Raw genomic sequence first — 21,722 nt, forward strand, 5'->3', positions numbered from 1 at the left:
TTCAGTTACAAAACAGCTGTAGAAACGCACGTAGCCCAGTAGCTCAGGGGGCAGACTGAAGTTTACTTATGGTAACATAGCTCTGTGGCTTTCATTTGCCAAGATAACACTTCATTGACAGTGGTTACAAGGGCAATTGACAATGGGCTGGCACCCAGAGATGTGCTCAGATCTTGCACTGCTAGAGCAGATCAGGACAAATGTAAAAAGGGCCCTTGGTATGCTGTAGCACTAATACAGTATATAACTGACTGCTAAGGGAAAGAACAGAAGACAAAGACTGCATGTTACCAGGAAAGGATGGTTTATTTGCTGGACTGAAAAAAAAGCGAAATCAAGCAATTGCAAGCAAACAAAAAAAACCCCAACCCAGTCCAACCCAAGAGAAACAGCTCTGTAATAAAGCCTTGGCTCTGTAGCTCATCTTCAGCATAGGCTTCAGCAGTGGAATTCTCAAAAGGGAAACTTCTGATTAACAAACTTTTGTTCAAAAGGCACATAGCAGGTGGGATCCTGCCTTATCCAGCATTTGACTGTTGCAAGAGAGCAGTGTCTACAGCTCAGCTATAGATACCCACGTGGTCCATATCACCCAGGGGTTCCTTATCTGCTGATTGCTGTGTAATGGAATCTACCTTTGCAGCCTGAATAACTTCACCCCTGCCCTAGAACTGGTATTTTATTGGGACACACCCAACCACCTGAAAATTTACCACTTAGGTAACTCTCACCCTCCTCCTCAGTTAGCAATTCTCATTCATTTCTGCCTTATAAAAGGGACATGTGGGGCAAAAAAAAAGTGGGTGACTGGTTTAATTTAAAAATCAAGACTTCACATGAATGTAATGCCACCAGCCAGCTTGTCTCAAGCACAGACAATATGAGACTGCTGATCGCATGGCTTAAGAGAACCAAGCATCTGTTGTGACTTGAGTCGCAACTTGGAGCCAGCTGCAAGGGAGTGCAGTGAGACAGCTAACACCCGTGTTCAGAAAGGAAGGCGAGGACAGGAGGTATTGGGTTTACCTAGTAGGATATCTATTCCCCAGAGCCCCCTCATGCCCTCCAGTATGCTTTGGGCATGCCAAAAGAACCAATCTAATGAAGCCACATGATCAGCAGTCCAGCAAGCAGATTCCATCACTTGGGGTGGGGGGTATAACGGAGGTACTTCTTGCCCGACGGGAGTTCCTTGGTGAAGATGCCTGCAGGGAAGAGTTTTTTGGCCTCATCATCAGGTAAGCTGGGAATAACCATGACGCTGGTGTCAGGCTGGCAGGAAACAGATAGAAGATGCTTTAGTGAAGCAAAGCAGGCTGCTGGCCTTGCAGAACATCAGCTGTACACAGCAAAGCATCAGCCCTCCCACCAATGCTCTATTAATTTTTAAACAAAATTTAAACCTCAATCACTAAGTAAAGTGACTCTCCTATGAGAAACAGTGGAAGGTTAAGCTTCCCCTGCCACAAGAAAGTATAGCCCCACTCTGAGGCAGAAGTATGAAAAGACGGAGCTGGCACATACAGTGCTGCTGCCAGAAAGAAGAAACTATGTGCCCTGCTGTGACAACCCCTGGGGTGACCTTGGCAGTGATTCAAATGCGTCAGACCTATGTGATAACGTGGGGACTCTGCCCATCCAGCTTCTGAATGGTGGTGGGTGAACTATGTCTTCACCATGCTGCAAATGCCATTTGAATGTACAACTCTGTACAAGCTGCTCCTCTCTTGTTCTTTTACCTCCATTTGGGGCTAAAATACTAAGGAGTGGAGGCACAGGGCTAACAAGGGAGGTTTATTAACTTAGGAATGCTCCCAATCTCATGCAATTGCTCTAACAGTAGGCTCTCTCCTTCCTTATGGAGCCAGTCCTCCTAGGTGAGAGGTCACTAGTAACACCTGCTGGAGGGCTGCAGGGTTGGTTCAGATCAGGAGGTCTACAGACAGGGTGGAGTGGGGATGCTCTAACTCTGAAGAGTATTTTGCTATCTTAATGTAATGCAAGTTTCTGCTGGAGCTTCATAGTGGAAGGAGGGGACCCTGCTGTCCTGAATACAGGCAGGGCCTTTGGATTCTCATGAGAAGGGTGAGTGAGCAGAAGGGATGCGAAGGATGCAGAGCACGATACCTGTCTAGATTTTTGTTATTCTCATGTCACTCAGCAAACGTGGAGCTCCTGAGCAAGGCCCATAGAAGCCGACTTATACCTATTGCAAACTCCTGAAGAATAAACCCAGGAACCAGGTAGCAGTGATCCCTGGGAAAGGATGGGCTTAAGTTATGTGGAGGTGAGGGAGTCTGAGCAATCTGTCTCCAGGGGCACAGTCAATTGGACTGTGGGCTCTCTGCTCTCAGTGGAGAGTGCTGCACAGTTTGTATCCTGAGAGTGAGAATAAGGCCACAAGCCAGACCCTGTTCAGGTTTGAAGTGCATGAAGGAATGTAGTAGCTGCAATCCTGTAAGTGCCCAGCATGGGGTACTGACCAGACCTGTGAGCTGAAGCAGGTGCCAATCATTAACATGCAAATTTGGCAGGCCCATTGTGCAAACTAATAACACCAAAAACAAGAGGGAGGAGGGTGCAGCCTGATAAGCAACTGGCAGGCAGGTGGTGAGATAAAGGTTCCCTCCAGCCCTACCTTTATGCTTTCTGTGAGCTGATTTTATTTCCCACCCAATGCAATGTGTGCAGTGCTCAAGTGGGGGGAAGTCAATCGTCACTAAGGTCTGGAAGAGAACAGTGCTGCAGGAGGCTGGACACCCCATGAACTGGCGTAATCTCAAAAGCAGCTTTCTCCTCCACCTCATAATGAGTCTCCTACCAAGGCTTGTGCCCCAGGGAAATAAAGCAAACTGTTTTGTTCTGGTTTTCTGAGCGTTTCTTGAATGCACCAGCAATAAAAATGGTACAGAAACAGTCGAGTTTTGCACAGAGGTACACCGCATCGGATGTCACAAGAATATGCTGAGCACCATACTCTACAATTTCAGAAGTGTCTGGTGATACTGGGTCTATCCCCCTGAGTTTAGAGGGCCAAACTCAATCCTTTTAGGAAGCTGAGTTCTGATACAGCAGAAATTGGGTAATAAGCACAGCCCTTGGGGAGGAAGGTTGGTGTGCTTATATCAGAAGCACCTTATATGTATATAACTTTGCCTTTCCTTCACCAGTGCTGTAACAATGACACATGATTCATAGATTGTAAGGGGCTGGAAGGGTGCACAAGTTACCTGCAATGCAATTTCAAAGAACTGTTGCTCATTTTTTGCTATCAGATGCACACACACAACTTGTATGGACTGCGTCTGCCTTTTATTAGAATTGCATTGGGCAGAGCACTTTGTTAATAACCAGTGATTCTAATAAAAGCTGGTGGCCTACCATGAATCCCAAGATGTTAAGAGTCCTGGAAACAATCTGCAAACCTCCCAGCCAACTTACAAGAAAAATACTATAGCAGTTTACTGCTTTATTACTGCTAGTACACAATGCTGACTGTCTTTGGATAACACATTGTCACAAAGGTAGAAATGTGCTTATAACTAAACAAGATGCACACACACTATTGCTGACCTGGGCTTTCCTAAGGCATGCTTATACCTGGATCCTACCATATATAAATGCCGCATAACATAACTTGTAGAGGGGCCCAAACAAATGCATGTGCAGGTAAAGGTGCATGGTATCTAATGTACAATCCACACAACTGCACCTCCTGCCATGCCACATGATCCCAGGCTCTGGCAGAAAGCAATCTCCTGTGACTGGGAGCCCCCTCAGCATCTGTTGTGATCTCCCAGCCCTGTGGATGCATGAAGCCCCTGGGGTTGGGAGTTTCAGGCTGCTGTGATCTCCCAGCTGCAGGAGTGTATGAAGCAGCTGCCAAGTTCTTCCACTCTTGAGGGTGTATGAAATTTCCAAGGCTGGGAGATCACAGCTGCACCCTGCAGCTGCTGGGACCCAGTGTCCACAGCTGCCAGGGCTGAGAGTTCCCTCAGTTGCAGGATTTCCAACCCTGGCTGGGTATAGTGCACCCCTGCGCCTCGGAGTCAATACAATGATGCAGCTCCCAGCCGCATCACTGCAGGACTTCCAGCCACAGGGGAGACCCTGATACACTTGCAAATTAAAGCTCAATAACAATAGCAACCAGCTATAAAGTTAGTACTAAAAGTGCACCAATACGTTGGCCCCATATCAGATCAGCACCGATATAGGGAAAATTGACAGTATCAGAAATCGGCTTTTTTTGCCTCATGTGGCCAATAAATGCCCTATGCATATGCACATAGCCGCAGTATGTACGTGGCCGTGAGCACAGCCTGCAGTGTGGAGAACAGCATCTGGCTGGTAAGTCTGTTATAGGGGAAGGGGTGTTGGGGGAGGGCACATTGAAGCCCCAGCTCATCCAGGGGATGCAGGCGGCTTCCACTGCTGCGCACATCCTGGGAGGGCATGGGGGGGCATGTGCTCCTGGATCTGTGTGTGGGGCGAGGGCCATGAGCTGCTCCAGGCTCTTCCCAGTGAGGGGCTGCACTGCATTTGGGACTGGGTGGCAGTGGGAGGGGAGCTATGGCAAATTTGGGGGCTGTGGCCCGACCCATAACCCCTACCCACTGCTGCTGCTGCCCTACCCAAGCGCAGCCTGGCCCAGCCCCACACCAGGAAGAGCCTGGTGCAGCCCCAGCCCCAAATCCAGGGGTACACGCCCCCATGCTCTCCCAGGGTGCACATAGCAGTAGGAGCCATGCCACCCCCCCCAGATGAGCCGTGGCTCCATCTTGCGTCCTGCTGCGCCCCAGCTGGGCAGCATCTGCCCCTGCCCCACTCCCTCCCTGGCTGTGGGGGCCTTGATCTGCCCCCCATCCTCATCTTTCCCTCCCACCACTCCTTCCCCCACACCAGACTTATCAGCCTGACACCGCTCTCCAGGCTGTGGGGCTGCATATTGAAATCAAATCAGTATCAGGCGATATGGCTCCTTAAAAATCGGCTATCAGTATCGGCCCAAAAAGTCTCTATCGGTGCACTCCTAATTAGTACACATTTTTGGGGTCTAACTTTATAACTGGTTAGAGCTATTTATGGCATTATAGGCACTTTGCATGTGTAGCTGGTTTCAAGGTAATTGAGCAATTAACCTGTTAATTGCACAATACCTATAACATGTAGAGGGGGCCTTTAGAACTTCACCTGATATTTTTCCTGCAAGCCACAGCTACATGGGATAGTCATCCATCTTTTTTGTGGCTATTCCTTCCCACCCCAGAGACATTGGCCTGAAGTGTTTAAACTAAATCAACATTCCACGCGTGTCAGAAATTTAGCAGTATGGGCAGACATGCATATGAAGTGCTTTGAATTCTACCCTTCCCCTCCCCTTTTTAAGAACTTTTAATTTGCTTTGTTTCAGTAGTATACAGACATACAGCTGCTTGTCAGCTAAAGTATTACTGTGAAGAACACTTCAGGGTTATATTGTTTCATCTAGGGCCATTCTTGATATGATTTGAGCTGATCTGTAGTACTATAACACTGTGTATCATCTATCAGCTCAATTTTTAAAATGCTTTATACAACTTTAAACATTAAGTCTGTCCAGGTTATCAGTTTGCACTCTGGATTCTGAGGACAATAAAACTCCAACCCGTTCATTAGAAGCAAAAAGCAAGAAGGCTGCCCACAGGCAGACAGTGATTTGTTACCTGTACCAGAAGATGTCACTGCAAAACATTGATGATCCACAACAGTATTCAATGGAATTGTAAATAAATTACTTCTTAACTAAGACAGGCAGACAGTCCTCCAGGCATTATGTAAATCAGGAGAGTGCACTTTAGTTAATAAAAACTGAACACAGCTACCCTTTGCAATGAGGATGTTTTTTCATTAGGAGAAGTGATCAGAGGTGTAAACACCTTGGAAAAAAGGGTGACTGCTCTCTTAAAGAGTAACAGCAACACATGTACCAGTATTCCCTTAGAGAAAGGTGAAGTGAAAAAACAGGCAAAAATGCCTCTTGCAAGATTTCACATTTATCAGCACTTCATGGCTCCAGATTCAGTTTGTCATTTACGAGTGAGGCTGATTTTTAACCCAGTGAAACTGAAGGCAGAGTTTTATCCAGGAAACTGGCACTTGTTAGCAATCCTATTTATTATGGATGAGCAAAATGAGACTCATTTGGCTTACATTCCACAGAACTCACCTACTGATGAGGAAGAGGAATAGTAACTTAGTAACCAGACTCTTCATAGACAAACATGGGGAGTAATACCTTTTCAAGGGTCCCTTTCTAACCATAACTAGGCCTGTGCAAAGCTTTGGGTGGTGATTCGATTCGGAGGAGATTTGGCCCGATTCGGTGGCCAAATCTCCGAATCGAATCAGGGGACCAATTTAAAGGTCCAAATCGGTTCAAAGCTCTCTGAATCTTTGGCAAAGATTTGGAGAGTTTTGATGATTCAGACAGTCCCTGGTGGCTGCAGCAGGCAGCTGCAGCCACTCCGAGCTGGTAAGTGTTAGGGGGGGGGGGACCATGGGGGGGACCCCTGCCAGCCCCCACAACCCCCAACTCACAACTGCCCCAGCTCCCAGTACTTTAAAAAAAAGCTCCGGTGATCACTAGGTGCTGCCAGGCAGAGGGGTGATCCCCACTGCCCCCACTGCATGGGGAGCTCGGCATGAGCCCCCCTACAGCTGCCCTGCCTGCCGGGGCTCTGGCCCTTTAAGAAAAAAAAAAAAAGCCAAGAAATGTCCCGGGACACTCTGCTCCTGGTGCAGCCTTGAGGCTTCGGGGGCTCATGCAGAATCCCCCATGTGGTGCAGGGATTACCCCCAGGAGCGGAGAGTCCTGGAGTTTCTTCAGGTTTTTTTTTTCTTAAAGGGCTGGAGGTGTCCTGTGAGGGGCACCCACAGAGGGGAGTTTGGGAAGTGGGGGGGGGAAATGGTGCAGCGTGGGGATTGCCCCTCCTGCTCAGGAGCTCCTGCTGAGCCAGGGCTTTTATTTCCCCCCAAGTGTTGGGAGCTGAGGCAGGTGGGGGAGCCATTGTCGGGCTGAGAGAGGGGTGGGGGATGAACCTGGCCTGGCTGCCGAATCTCTAAATCAGATTCGGCCGAATCGAATCAGGACAGTGATTCAAATCACTGAATTGAATCACTATTGGCTGAATCCGAAGCAAATACTAGCTGCTTTGCACAGGCCTAATAAGCACCCTTCTCAGCTCCTCCGCTTGCAGTTTGCCCATGGTGCAAAGGATCTCTTAGAACTATATCTCTGTGTATTCACTATGCACTAAGCCTCACTTGGTCACTGATTTCTATACAGCCACATACCTTCCAGTCCACTGGGGTAGCAACCTTCTTGTACGCTGTCAGCTGTAGAGAATCCACTACTCGGAGGATCTCATCAAAGTTCCTGCCAGTGGTTGCTGGGTAGAGGACAGACAGCTTCAGTTTCTTATCTGGGCCAAAAATAAACACCTGTACAGCAAAGAGATGTAAGAAGGATGCTCAGGAAATGTGAATTCAAGGGCTGACCTGAATTTACATGCACCCCAGTACCTTTGTCTAAGCAAGCCTTCCTCTGTTCTTACCACTAATAGGCCCCATGGCTCTGCCTGTCCAGGAAAGCTGTCCTGCACCTCATCCATTTTAGACTGAAGGCTTGGGTACAGACAGCAAGTGCCATCTACAGGTATGGTGCCATTTTTTATTATAAGTGGCATGATCATCAATTTTGGACAAAAATGGGTACCCACATGCAAAAGAAAGGTCACAGTTTACATTTGTAAAGCATCTCATATCTTTCTGGAATGAATTTAATTCTATTTCAGAGAAAAATTACACAAGCACCAGCCTGAGTATGGTTAAGACACTTGCCTAGAAGGGTGAAAGACCTGGGTTCCCATCCCTGCTCCAGGGACTGTGTCTGTATTTCATGTTCAGTTATTGGATGCAACGCACAGATTGTCCCGATTGTCTATCTCTGTTCAGAGCATAGCTAGGTGGCAGTGCATTCACACCTGGTCTACACTAGGGCTTCCACTGCTGCAGTGTCCTATGCTGGAAGAAGGGCTAAGAGAAGACTGTAGTCTGCTGGAGCATGGGTCCAAGCATGCAGTTGATACTCACAACACGTGCTGTCAGAGGCAGGCCATCCTTGTCCCGCTCATCTGGGTCCAGCATGCCCAGCTGGACTGAGAGCTCCCGATTTGCATCAGCAATGATTGGAAAAGGCAGTTTCTCTGTGGGCTCATTGCCATTGTATGCATTTATATCCTGGAGGAAGGGAAGGGAGAGAAGCCACATGGATGCTCATGACTCTGAAGAAGAATATTGGGGAACGTGTTCCACAAAATGCTTAAGTGCACATGAATGTGCTCGGCTGGGAGTAGCAGAGGTGAGGACATGCAGATTCTGCCCTAGGTCTGTGTGCATGTTGGGGGTAGCGGGGGACCCTGAAGCCACATCCCAGTGCTATTGGGACTCCTTGTGAAACAAAGGAAATCATCAGGAGTGGCTTTGGAAAGAAGGTGATGGAAGAGGGATACAGGAACACAGTTACGATGCATTAGTGGTGAGAAGCACTCAGAAGTTGTTTGTCTGCTCTCCCTGGTACCACAGGTGCCCCCCAGGCCCCTATGACCTCTCCTGTTTTTCTACTAGCCACTGCCTGGGCCTACTTGCCAGCTGGACATGAGAGCCTCAAGGTAAGATTGCACATGCAAGAAGAGATGCCATCGCCTTCCCCAGCACTGACAAGGATTATACAAATGAGACTGTTTACCACGATAACCTCTGCCCTTTAGCAGAGACTGGATTATTCACTGGGGCTTGTGTAAGGGTCACAAGCTCACCATTTATCACTCAGTCATACTCAGTGCTGGAGGCCTGCATAGCTAGTGAGTCCAGACCTGCTTCTCCTTTACTCTGACTGAAGTAAATTGCTGCTCAGCAGGAGGGAATCCTTCCTTCTAACTTGTAAGTGGACAGGGGCCTAACGCTGCACCAGGACAAGCTGTGGGCCTCCTGGAATACACCTCCCCTCACTGTACCATGCAGGAGCTCCCCTACCAGTTGGGTCATCACACCAGGTCTCATCCTGACCTAATTGTCAGCGACTGGCATAAGCCCTAAGGCAAGAGGCAGTGGTTCGCAACCTATTTGCCAAAATGGGCCACACTTGCAGCTCTCAATGTGTTATGTAGGCTGCACCTACACAACTTACTTCCTGTGTATCCATTTACTGGGATGTCACATGGGGCACAGCAATGTGTTGATTGAGACATATGCAACCCATGGGTTCAGAACCATTGGTGTAAAGGTTTGTGAAGCATGAAACAGATATGGAGCTACAAGAAAATTTAGGATCAGATATTGAGCATTCAACACCTCATTCCTGGGACTTCAAGTCTGAGAACTGCTCTTGCCATTACAAGGCCTAGTTACCAACTAGGGCTAAATTTAGGCCTGGCTTAATGAGGTGCAACCCATGTCAGCTTCAGCAGCTTGTATACTGCTGATCAAAGGATTCAAGACTAGCTTCTAGTAAATGAAGCTCTGCTCCCTAACCAAATTTGCATACAGCAAGATGACCAAGAATAAATTACTCTGAATAAATTAAAACAGATGATTTGGAACTCATTTTTGTGATACAGCTTCACTAACATTGGGAACAGGCCTTCGAAGTTCTGTTTACATTTTCCACCTATCCATCAGCCACACCCACCTCCAGCGCTAGACATCTTTTGATCTTTGGGATAGTAGAACAAGCAAGGCTAGTTCTACAAAGCAAGGTTGCTTCGAAATGCAAAAGGACAATCTTAGAAACATGGAAAAATAAATCAGCACCCAGACTTGGCAAGGAAAGACATATTTTCAGTTTTCATAAACTAGATTTTTGGAATATAATCATGCGTAAGCCTATGGCACTATTACTGCTCAGTACCAATGCAGGATGAACTGGTTTATGAACTAATATGATACTGGCATATTTAAGATGGAATAATTTTTTTAAATTTTTTTTTAGCAGGAACTGACATTGAAGATGGGATTTGGATTTAGCCAAACCATTTATCAAACTCTCTCCAATGCTACATTCAACTGTACGAGTAAAGTTTTTGGCAACTTGCCTTAACGGTGCAGTTCATGTTGCTACAAGATAGTCAATGGCTTGGCAGCGCTCCTATTTCAAAACTCTATCAGCAGAGTGACTGGCAACATTTAAACAAATTTGAGGCAAGCTGACTGTTTTCCCAGAATATAGGCTTTCTTAGCCAAGGACACTGACCCAGTTTCTCTCTCCAGCACACAAGTCTCATGATGTACTTAGACAGAGGGCTTTGACTAAATTGACTGTTTCCATTCTTTATCCCATCCACCCCCTCTTGGATGACAGAGAGCAGCCTAGTTTGAAAGAGCAAGGAGGGAAGAGATGACATTATTTGAAAGTACCAGCTGGTGGGTCAAAGCAGTCAAAGGTAGCTGATATTAGTGGGTTTCTTTCATTGGCCACTGTACTGGTCCTCTGGTGGTAGGTCACAGCAGACTCTTTCCAGCTAAATTCAAACATCGAGTAGCAATGACTCCAAAATTCTTAAAAGTGGAGTACTGTTAAACCACTAGCATGTCTGTAAGCAAGCCAAGGGGTAGGGGGAGGGTGTGGCAGAAAGATTTCTTTAGTCACTACTCTGCAAGACTTGCTTCTTCCAGACACCTCATCCAGTCAACATTTATATTATGCAGACAATGTTTCAGAACAATTGTGTTTCTGAGCTGAATGCTGCATAATTTTACTGTACAAAACCTCATCCTTTTTCCTACCCTTCTCAGTCAGGTTGCTGATGCTGCTCACATCCTATACAGAACTAGGCTGGAAGTCCTGAAGGCAGAGATAATGTCTCTTGACCTTGCCTCAAGTCTCCTTTCCTAAAATGGCAGCAGACTCAACTTCAGTTTAGCCTTGCCTTGAGATGGTCAATGGTTAATACACCAACAGTCAAACCAACTGGAGTGTGAGGAAAAAGATTCTTTCTGCTGAGGCAGGAGGAGGATATGCATATAGCAACCCACCCTCCTTTCTAGAGGCTTTGGGAGGCAGCCCAGTGGGGCGAAGGCAAAGACTGAGAGTCAAGAGACTTGGGTTCTTGTCCCAGTTCTGTCACTGACTGTCTATGCAACTCACCAGTCAGCCACCAAGCAACGCAATTTCTCTGTGGGTGATTTGTGACCCAGCTGTGTAGTTTGAGACTGATGGGTAAAGCAGGAAGCTTACTCCTTCCATCAACCGTATAGGATGAGAACATAAGAACTGTCATTTACTGGGTCAGACTACAGGTCCATTTTGCCCAGTATCCTGTGTTCCATAGTGGCAGACAGTGTATGCTAAAAGGGAGAGTGAACTGGGTCTGACCAGGGTTTTTTCCACTGTTCCCTTCCTACTTGCAGACTCCAGAATTTAGGGTCTAAAAAGTTCTGATTCAGAGGCTGCATCTCTAAATCCCATGCTTAATAGCTACTGATGCACCTTCCCATTTTCAGCCAAACCTTGCTAGTTAAGCTGATGAAAAATGCCTGTAAACTGCTTTTGAGGTTGATACTATGACGTGTCCATTGTCCCACAGCCTTTCACTAGGTCTCCCAACTCTGGCAAAAAGTCATGCTTCTAATGAACAAGCTTTATAAATATAACCCTGACATTTCAGCAAGGTTCCTGCTTCTCCCCCAGTGTTTCAGTTGGTGTATTTGGGGTAAAAGATCAAATGACTTCCTTATAGTGTCTGTTTAGCCAGTGGCACAGGGAGCCTAAGAACACACAACATGCATGCTATAAAGAACCTCTAGTGCTAGAAGGAACTGGCACTGATAAACAAAGTTCTTTTCCATCCAGGGATTTAGAAAGTGCACTGAGTCAATTATGAGTCTTTGGACTTAAAACACCACTAGATCCCTGAATGCAACTCCTAAGTTTCCTCTTGGTCATCTATATGCCTTGCTGTGTGTGTCATCAAGGAGATGCTTCCTGCAAAAAAAAAATATTGGGGCTTTAAAAGCGCCACGTGGTCAAATCAATAGTGTTTGGATCAGAAATTACCTTTGTTCTTCTCAACCGTGTATAAACCTCCAGGCACTTCATAAAGTTTTGCAGGACAAACAATACTGCTCTACTGGAAGTTTGCAGTGTAAAGTACAGTGCACTGCTGACCATTTCTGCCTGTTTATTTTTAGCAGCACAGTCTTGAGGCCTACGTTTCTAACATTGCTACGTATCACATGTACTTGGCAGGAGCCAAGGGTTTAATGGATAAAGAAATGGCTTTGTGGACTTTCATTTAAACCTATGTGGCATCTGGCAGAAGTCCAGCCGACACTACAATAACTTCATTTAGTGGCTTCAGTTCAGTCCAATGGGGGTAGCCCGCACCCCTACTATGATAATACTCACAGTTATTTAGCAATCCAAGGAGACTGGGGAAAGACTTCAATGCACTTCCTGCCTGGGGCCTGGGCCTTACCCATTTCTGGATCAAAAGCTCATTAGCACATCAAAGATATAGCAATAAGGAAGCTGCCAGATTACAGAGTCAAAGGAGGGGATTTTTACTGCTCTCAGTAAAGGAAGCTTCACAGCACAAATACCTAACACACCATCAAAACTGGAAAATAAAACTGAAATCCATGATAAGATGTCTCTAATTCTTTTATATAGGAATATATCATGGTATCTATCATGGGTTAACATAACAACCCTGTAATCTGTTTACAGCTGCTGACAACTCCCAGAAATAAAACCTCACTACCATATTATACCATCTAGATAAAAGTAGGCAAACAAAGGAGAAATAAAGCTGGTTGGTTAGCACACAGATCAGAACTTGGTTTGGAGAGCTCTGCTCTGGTTTGGGGAGCCAGTTCTGTTTCCATACAAATACAACTACATAAAAAGTAATACATAGAAGTGGTAGTTCCCAGACAGATCCCTCTCTAAACCTGTCTCGCTGGTTCGATAGGCTTTTACTGAATTTGCTGATACCTAACTCTGGACCAGGTAAGTATCATCATTCAGAGGAAGGTATGCCTGAAGGAAGGAGGGAACGTCCTAGAAGTTTTAACTAAATCCAGTCAACTACAAGTTGTGCCAGCCTTCCCTTCCTGTATTGCCACCAACCTCCTAAAGACCCTTCAAGTACAGCAAACATCTGCAACTCATTCAGTTTCCCTATGGACAGACTTTTCCCTAAGTTCTGGATGATTCTAATGATAGGGTGGCTTTGGGCAACAAAGAACTGAAGGATTAAGTCCTGCTTAGTTAAGACAAGCATCAGATTTTAGCAATTACTGCAGTGACTGTTTGGGTTGAGGAATAAAATCTTAAGGTCCCACTGCATGTGACAACTTCATACCTCCGAACTTGCCTGAAACTATACAGATCAATGGAGCATTCCACTATCAGTGATCAGACAAGGTAAAAGGATCAAAGAACTGACTACCTAAAAGAACATTACAGCTTGGGAAAGGGTCATTTATAACCAGACTGATGCCAGTGACCTAACACCTAGCAGAATAAGCTGGTCTGTACAAAATCAGATTTTCTTCTATTCTAAGCTAAACAGACTGAACTTTTCAAGTCTCCACTTCAAGGAAGGTTTTCTAGACCTAGAATCACCCTGAGAGCTCTTTTCTGAAACTTCTCCAATATCCTGATGTTTGCTTTAGGACACAGTATTGCAGCAATGGTCTTACTAATATATTGTGCAGAAGCAATGCTGCCTCCCAACTTGCATTCAGTATTCCTCAGTTTATATGTCCAAGGGTTGTTAGCCCTCTTGTCCTAACATTACATCAGAAACCTGTGTTTCATTGCTTATCCACCATGTCTATCATCTTAAGGTCCCATCCAGATCTCAGGCTGACTATTCTCAGACAAAATCACTTGGATCCCAATCATTTGCATCAGGAAGATACCTCCTGGCCAGTTCCTAGTTTGAAGTAATTTTCTGCCATAGGAAGGACTAACATATGTGTGCCCATACTGAGTGCTTAAGGCAAAATAGATGAGATGGCTAATATAACCTGAACAGTCCTAGCCCAATACATTTCAAACTCACTCCCACTAGGTGCAGGCAAAGTCTCAGCTTCAAAGCCTGATAAATCAGCCACCTGAAGGACAGTGAAGGGGAGGGCAGGGCCAACTCAGCTAAGTCAAGCATCTGCCTTACAAAACTGCAAGTACCTGCCCTCAATAAAATGCTGTGTATACTGATCAGGTGGCAGTGAGAGTCATAAGAAAAACCACAAGTAGCGCAGGTTCTCAGACAAAGAATTGGGGCTAGAGAGGAAGATGTTTGTCAGTCAAAGGCTTTAATCCATTAGTCTGCTTCAATTATAAAGCAAAATCACTTCTGTATGCCTGTGATTCAGGCAGCTGAGTGCATGTCACGCGTACACAAAGATACCCAGTTCACTGCTGCCAGAGTACCTTACACCAGGCGAGGTGGTCCTGGACACTGTCAATAGAGAGGGCTATCATTTTAACATTGCGCTTGCTGAACTCAGGTGCCAACTTTGCTGCCCGGCCAAGCTCCGTTGTACAGACTGGGGTGAAGTCCCGGGGATGGGAGAAGAGAATGCCCCATCTAAAAGAGAACAGAGATGGAAAATGGCATTGAGGTGAGTGAACCTCCTGATTAGAAACCAGCGTCAGATGCACTAAGAGAGCTGCAGATACTAAGGATATTGGAAGCTGCCTCACACTTAAGTGAGCTGCTGCTCCTTTCTCTGCAGCTTGTTTGGGGCCTGAAGTACAGGGAGCTCATAATGACCCTTTGGAGATTCAGAATGCTTTTCTGCTACCCTCCTGGTTTATTCTCATTTCTCCTGTCCTATCCTGTGCCTCACATAAACTTTGATGCCTGAGGCCAAGATGGCACATGATACCATGAAGGTTTTATTAACCAAAGAACTAAAGAGATAGGAGTCTCTAGGGTCCCCCAGTTCTTGCCCTTGTCCTCCAAATGCATCACTCCATTTGTGTGTTAGTAGGAGTCACCATACACACAACAGGATTTATCCCTACAATAAATTATACCCCTATAGCTAACAACTTCCAAAATACTCTTGTTACCAAGTCACCTTAATGTAAAACACACTGCAGAAGTCTCTGCTAATTTACAATCTCATGGTTCACCTTACGTTAGTTTTCCACCTAGCTATGTATCACTAATGGAAACAGCTATTTATAGGCCAGTGTTCAAAAGGCAGCCTTAGGTCTTACTCTTAATCCTATTTTGTACGAGTATGTTGATTCACTATTTCCAAAAGTGTAATTTATTAACAAGGTCAGACTTCAAATAAATCAGTTACCAGGGATACCAATAGTTAGCAGCTGGCATGTGATGATGCATCTACTTTCCTTTGTGAGCAATGATTACAATCCTACACATCATTTCTCAGTGGCTGACCTTAGAGCACTTTACAAAGAGGGTCAATGCCACCGTAACTATGTCACTGATAGGGAAACTGAAGCCCAGAGAAGAAAAAATGACTTGTCAAAGTCACTCTGCAAGCCACAAGCAGCATTGAGAATAGACCCCTGGTCTCCTTGAGTCTCAACCTAGTATTCCATACATTAGGTAAGGAAAGGACAGTTTGCAAAGTGTGGCTTATTGGGAAACAGCCTACATAAGTATTACAAAAACACCTTCACAGCAGCTGCATAACCAACAAACCCTAAACCGAAACATGTATGCAGTGTTTACCACACAATATTTCTTCACCTCATGGTCAGATTGGTCTGGACTGGGGGGGGGGGGGGGGGGTTGCCTTCCTTTGTACTGGGAGTGTAGTTCTTTTCTTTGGATCTCTCAAATATATTTTAACAGCCTTTGCAGCAGCAGAATGTTGACCACCATTGTCCCCCTGCTTTACCTGTGACAGGCTAGGGTGTTATGTCTTGCGATTGTCAGGGTCAACTGTGTAGTTTCGCTAATAGATTAGATAATGGACAAACTAATAATAGGATAGGAACGATCTTGCCTTAGGCAGGGGGCAGGACTAGATAACCTCTGGAGGTCCCTTGCAGCACAGCTTCTCCATGACTCCATAACTTCTCTTCCACCCCAGAGCTGAAATCTATTAGTCTGAAATGGTTTATGCAAGCTCTTCTTTATTAGCTTTGGAAACAGTGAGTTTAATGATAAAACAAAAGTCTTTTCCTGGCTGTACTGAAAAGATAAAACAAGTTAGTTACATTGTAGATCAACTAAACCTGAATTACTATGTAACTACTATTGCGGCCAATAAAGTTAGTGTACATTGTTTACTGATGGCTACAAAATTGATCTGTAGCACCATTTAAATATGAAAAAGGCAAATTGCTGGGACAGGCAAGGCAGACAATGTGTCAGGTTTACTGAGAAGAAAGCATCCAGGGCAACTACTTCAAACTGGAAATAAACCTAACATTGAGCTCCCTTTGCTTAATCTCAGCTGAGTCAGCCACACAGAACCACATGCCCTCAGGTGCTGTGGAGTCCAAGCAAAACACTTTTAAGGGGGTGTACCTGGACACTCAATGACAGATTCTGAAGTGAAGGGATGCCTGCAGGGATCCAACCTTGTGGACCACAAGTCTATTCCTGAACAAGCAGCCAGACACTTTGCCACCACCAGAGTATTAAAATGTCTTGACACTCACCTTTTATGCTAAGTGTGATCTTTAAATCAGTCTAACTGTTGAGACTGAATCATAAAACAACATCCCAGGCTAGGTGAGCGCACGCAGGAAGCCTGGGTCACTTCAATCTCCAAGCTTGCTGTCAATTGAGCAGACACCCCTTCTCATGTCCTCAAATTTGGGCAAACTATTTCAGTGTGTAACTGTGAATCTCTGCTCAAGAGGGGGATCTCCATTTTTCCAAACGTAACTCTTCCCCTCTGCTTTAATTAACTGCCTGCTTCAGTTCTACCATCAAGCCATTTTATAAAATGGGGACAGTGATACTTACCTGCCCCTGAAAGCATGGTGAGAACTACAGAGAAAGAGCTATGCACTAACAGACTGGGCTTGGTTTTGAGCAAGGAACTAAGGCACTCCAGCATAGCCCATCCTTGCACTAGGCCTTAAACCCAACTTCATATAATACCTTGCAGGTATCTATTAACCTTCTGTCCAAAGAGGTCAAAGCACTATGACATACTAATGAATTGAGGCTCAGTGCCCTTGCAAGACAGAGGTGGAAACTCATCCTTTGAGGAATTTATTCAAATTAAGATTTGGGAAGGGAATCCAGTTCCCAATCCTCTGCTACACATGCTCAATCACTGGTGCCCAGCCTGTGCCCATGATGGCATCTACAATATGTAGAATTTCTGGTACCTGATTAGAAAATAGGTTCCCTGAACCATGTGTTGACTCTGTATACCCCCCACCCCCCGCTGCTATGAGAAGGAAATGAGAAGCATTGCTTCCCCTCCTGCTACCTGCTCCTAAACTGGGAGAAGACCCAGTAAGACAGAGGAACACTGGATAGCTGCTGTCCCTTTGCCTGCTTGCTGCAATGCTGACACAAAGAGAACAGCTCTGGTTCCCCAACTGCTTGCTCATGTATCAGCCAGCAGCATATCACTGGAGCAGAGGATGGCTCCCTTTCTCAACACTTTCCTGTCTAGAGTGCTGCCCTGGGTGAAAGAGGAGAGAAGTTAAGAATCACTAATCAATCCCACTTCCCTGACATTCTGTTCCAGACTCATGTTAAAGCAGCCTGAGGATTCAAGAAACCACAAGCCAGTTGGGGCCAGGCAGAAAACAGATTTTTTGCTCCCAAGCTGCTCCCTGTGCTCATTGAGGTAGAATGGCTTATAATCCAGCTGTCCAGGTTAGCTGTGCACTGAAAGCTAACATGCTAACAGAGGTGGAAACTCATCCTTTGAGGAATTGATTCAAACTAAGATTTGGCAAGGGAATCCAGCTCCCAATCCCTGCTACACAGAGAGGAGATCCATCCTCAAGCACCATAGAGCCTTCTTTCACCTCTTGTAATGATAGATTTGGCTATGCTGAAAAGGCTCTGCAATACCACTGATTGCTCCCTCACAGGATGGACTATTCCAAGCAGCCCCCCTCTGGGTGCTGCTGAGCTGGGTTTGTACTGTCATACTTGGCTTGTCAGGTTGTCCTGGACCAAAGAGCACAACAGCATTGTAAAGCCAGTTATCAGCACAGAGGCGTCTTCAGCCCGAATGAGTTGTGCACAGCTATCACCACATCCTTCATCACCAGATCCAACATGTTTTCTTCTTGTAGCCCAAACACAATGGATTCTCCTGGAATGGCAGATTAATTGTAGCCCCTGTCCAAAGCACCAGCCTACATGCCTGACACTGGCAGTGACCTTTTTGTTTACTCTAAAGTCTCTCCCAGCTTGATACTACCAGATTGCCTTGGAAAATTACTGCATTTTAATGCCATGAGCCTGCTGTGTCATTCCTGACCTGTAAACAATTGTTTATTGAGATGCCTGTTAGTGCAATTTAAGCTAGACAAACATCATACAACAGATTATAGAACAAACTGGCACTGCTGATTCTTTTTCACTTCGGTCACGTTGCTCTGTGGGCTGAGGCTGTTATGAACAGAGTGCAAAGATTAATATTCTTGTGAATTTTCCCTTGGGAAGAGCCAGCTCTAAAAAGGCATATTCATTCCACAGTCCTTCCTCAAATTTGTTTACTCATCTTAAATAGCAAAAATGATACTTGAAATATCTCTTCTTTACCCTTTGGTCTGGAATGATTCATCAGTTTCATTAAAGCCGTAGGAAACCCTATTCTTTCCAAATACTAAAATGGTGTATGCTAGAACGTACTATCCTTAGATATACATACTGAAGTGGGGTTCAAGGCTTTGCATTTCAGACTAAAAGAGGTTCCCTCTGAGCATTAAGGAAGAAGACGCAGGCTGAATAGTAAATATTTCTGCCTAGGACTTCAGGCTTCTTACCTACTGTACTTGTCATGTTCTATCTGGTATGTTCCAGGAATAGGTCAGACTAGCGGTTCCTAATCCATGGGTAACCCACTGCCTACAAGACTGTGCTCCCTCCCCTCCCCCTGTCCCCACCATGTTGTTCATGGTTCCATGGAAATAAAGAGTTAAAATTCAGGTTGACAGGGAGCCCAGAGTAAAATGCTGCCCACAGTGCACTGTTGCTGCTCAACATTGTTGCCCATGGGTTGGCAAATGTTGGGACAACTTGTCTACGCTCTATGAACACTTCACCCATATGGTACTTTATATGCACTGAGATGTACTGTAGATCATGAAAATATCTCCTATGGAAACAAACTTCATGGAACAGTCAGACTCTTTAGCCTCTACAGTTAGCATCTGTCAGAAGCTGTGTACAACTTAATGGAAATGGCCTTCAGAAATATCAAAAGATGCACCAAAAAATGTCTGTTTGACTTTTAACATTCTGCTGCTGCACTTGGAAACTGAAAAACCACAACAGAACTGTTTACTGTGTGAGGGCAGAAGAATGAAAAAGTGAAAATTGTAGCACTGTCATGATTTGGAGACATTAGAGATCATGGCTGTGCCCCCATTCTATTTTGTGGACTGGAACTTCATTTAAAAGAACACAGATGAGAACCATGCAGTTGGGTCCTTGGATGTTATATCAGGTCAGAGTCTGCAAACCAATGTTAAGCATCAGGTCTGGAACTTATACACTAAAAGCCTATATAAGAGCAGGATTACTTCCTATTCAGAGGGTAGAAGAAAACTAGTTAGATGTCACTCATGGAATTTACTGAAGAGCTTAAAGCAAAGAATTTTGAATTTGTAAACAACCACAAAAATGTAATTAATCTTAAGTAAATAGGCTTGGCTCTAGTCAAGCTGGTTTTGCTTTTTTTAGACTTAAAAAAGTGTACTGGAGCCAGGAGAGAGCACAAAAATCCCTCACATACAGATTAAAGGTGAGAAGCCAAATGTCGTACATAGTGGGTGTGTGCTTACATGTGCAATTAATGCAAAGCAATAAACTCTGATGCCTATTGCACAGGAGTTTATTGCTCCCAGGCATGCTGCTTGAATGTGTGCCTGGAACCGCAGCATGTTAAGCCAGGCTGCAGCAGCCCCAGCTGGCAGGGAGCCAGGGGGAGGGGGCAGCCCCCAGACTGAAGTACCCTTGTACCCCAGCCAGCTGGGTCAGTGTCTACACATGCACTGCTGCACACTTAAAAACTCTGCAGCAGGGTAGCACTTCTATTTACAAGTGCTACCCTGCTGCGGAGTTTGTTTACTTCGGCCTAATAATGCTGCACGTGTAGACAACAAGGCATTTGTCATGGAGCTAATTAGGCAGCTTCACACAAAATATCTCATGTAGATGCACCCTGTATTAAAACAGGACAAAAGTAGGTTATTACTAATCCATGAGAGATGAACAATCACTCTTTGAAATTCTATCAGGCCCCTTTACAAACTATTTACCGTATTTTCGTGCATATATCCCACAGGGTATACACGATTTTACAAAAAAAATGGATGTGTGCGGGCTATACAGGGGTGCAGGCTATCCACGGACTTTTTATCCGCAGGGGCTGGGGCTGTGGCCGTGGCCGGCTTCGCTGCCTCTCCGCTGGGCCCAGGCAGGCCGGGCTGCGCTGCTGCCACTGCGGGGGCTGGAGCCGGGGCCGTGGCCGGCTTCGCCACCTCCCCGCTGGGCCTGAGCAGGCTGGGCTGAGCCACCGTTGTGGGGGCCGGGGCTGGGCTGTGCTGTCGCTGCTGCCACGGAGGCCGGGGCCAGGGCAGGCTGCGCCGCCTCCCTGCTGGGCCCAGGCAGGCTGGGCTCTGTCGCCGCCGCCGCAGGGGCTGGCGTGGGCTGTGCCACCTCCCCACTGGGCCCAGGCAGGCCGGGCTGTGCCGCCACTGCCACGGGGGCCAGGCTGCGCTGCCTCCCCGTGTATACGGGGCCTCGCCCTCCATCTCCTTCTCTCCCGGGGGTGCCGCTGCCACGGCCGCTGCCTGCTGGGGCATGTAGTGGACACCCAGCAGCACCTCCAGGGCCCAGCGGGGGGCGCCGCTTGGCTTGGAATCCTCACCCAGGGATGCAGGGAACACAAGGGGGTGCGGAGAATACACAGGTGCAGGGTATGCATGGATTATTTTTCAAAAACGCAATTTCCCGTGGGTTACACATGGGTGCGGGTTATACCTGTGTGTGGGGCATATGCACGAAAATACGGTACTATTTAACCTCAAGGAGTCAATAATACTATTAAAAATCTCAGAAGAGCAACAGGCCAGGCTGAACTCTCTTTTGTAATCAGAGGAAATGATCAAGGCCACAGAGGGAATGAGTTTAAGCAAGGCCCCAGCCCTGATGGCCTAACACTAAAATCCTACCAAGCATCAAGGATATGCTGATCTTTCACCCTGTGTCATATGTAAAGAAGTCCCACACAGAGATGTTTCCCTTCTGGTAGATGGAAAGCTTTCATTTTTGTGTTACTTAAACCTGATAGAGTGGGGAAGAAACAAAATATGTAACAGCTGTAGACTATATGCTTAGTCAATGCTGATATAAAAGTACTTGAAAAATATTAGCTAAGGGTTCAAAGAGCTAATGAGCAATATTGTTCATCTCAGGGCAAAAGTATTAAAAAAGGCACAGTTCAGACAAGAGGCATCAGCTGATTCACATTACAGAATTTCA

The 21,722-nt window shown here is 45.9% G+C and overlaps 1 protein-coding gene across 2 annotated transcripts in view; it reads right to left on the reverse strand.

Moving 5' to 3' along the window:
- Window positions 1–287: 287 nt before the first annotated feature.
- PRDX6 (peroxiredoxin 6) overlaps window positions 288–21,722 on the reverse strand; it is a 28,605-nt gene continuing 7,170 nt past the window's right edge. For both annotated transcript variants that reach the window (XM_019486516.2, XM_006276719.4), the window contains exons 2-5: window positions 14,480–14,636; window positions 8,134–8,280; window positions 7,336–7,482; window positions 288–1,272 (exon numbers count right to left, since the gene is read on the reverse strand). In XM_019486516.2, the coding sequence (XP_019342061.1) occupies window positions 1,141–1,272; window positions 7,336–7,482; window positions 8,134–8,280; window positions 14,480–14,636 (583 nt within the window). In that variant the 3' untranslated portion in view covers window positions 288–1,140. The remainder of the gene's footprint in view (window positions 1,273–7,335; window positions 7,483–8,133; window positions 8,281–14,479; window positions 14,637–21,722) is intronic.

This window comes from Alligator mississippiensis, chromosome 5, assembly GCF_030867095.1.
Source record: "Alligator mississippiensis isolate rAllMis1 chromosome 5, rAllMis1, whole genome shotgun sequence".
NCBI classification, from domain to species: domain Eukaryota; kingdom Metazoa; phylum Chordata; order Crocodylia; family Alligatoridae; genus Alligator; species Alligator mississippiensis.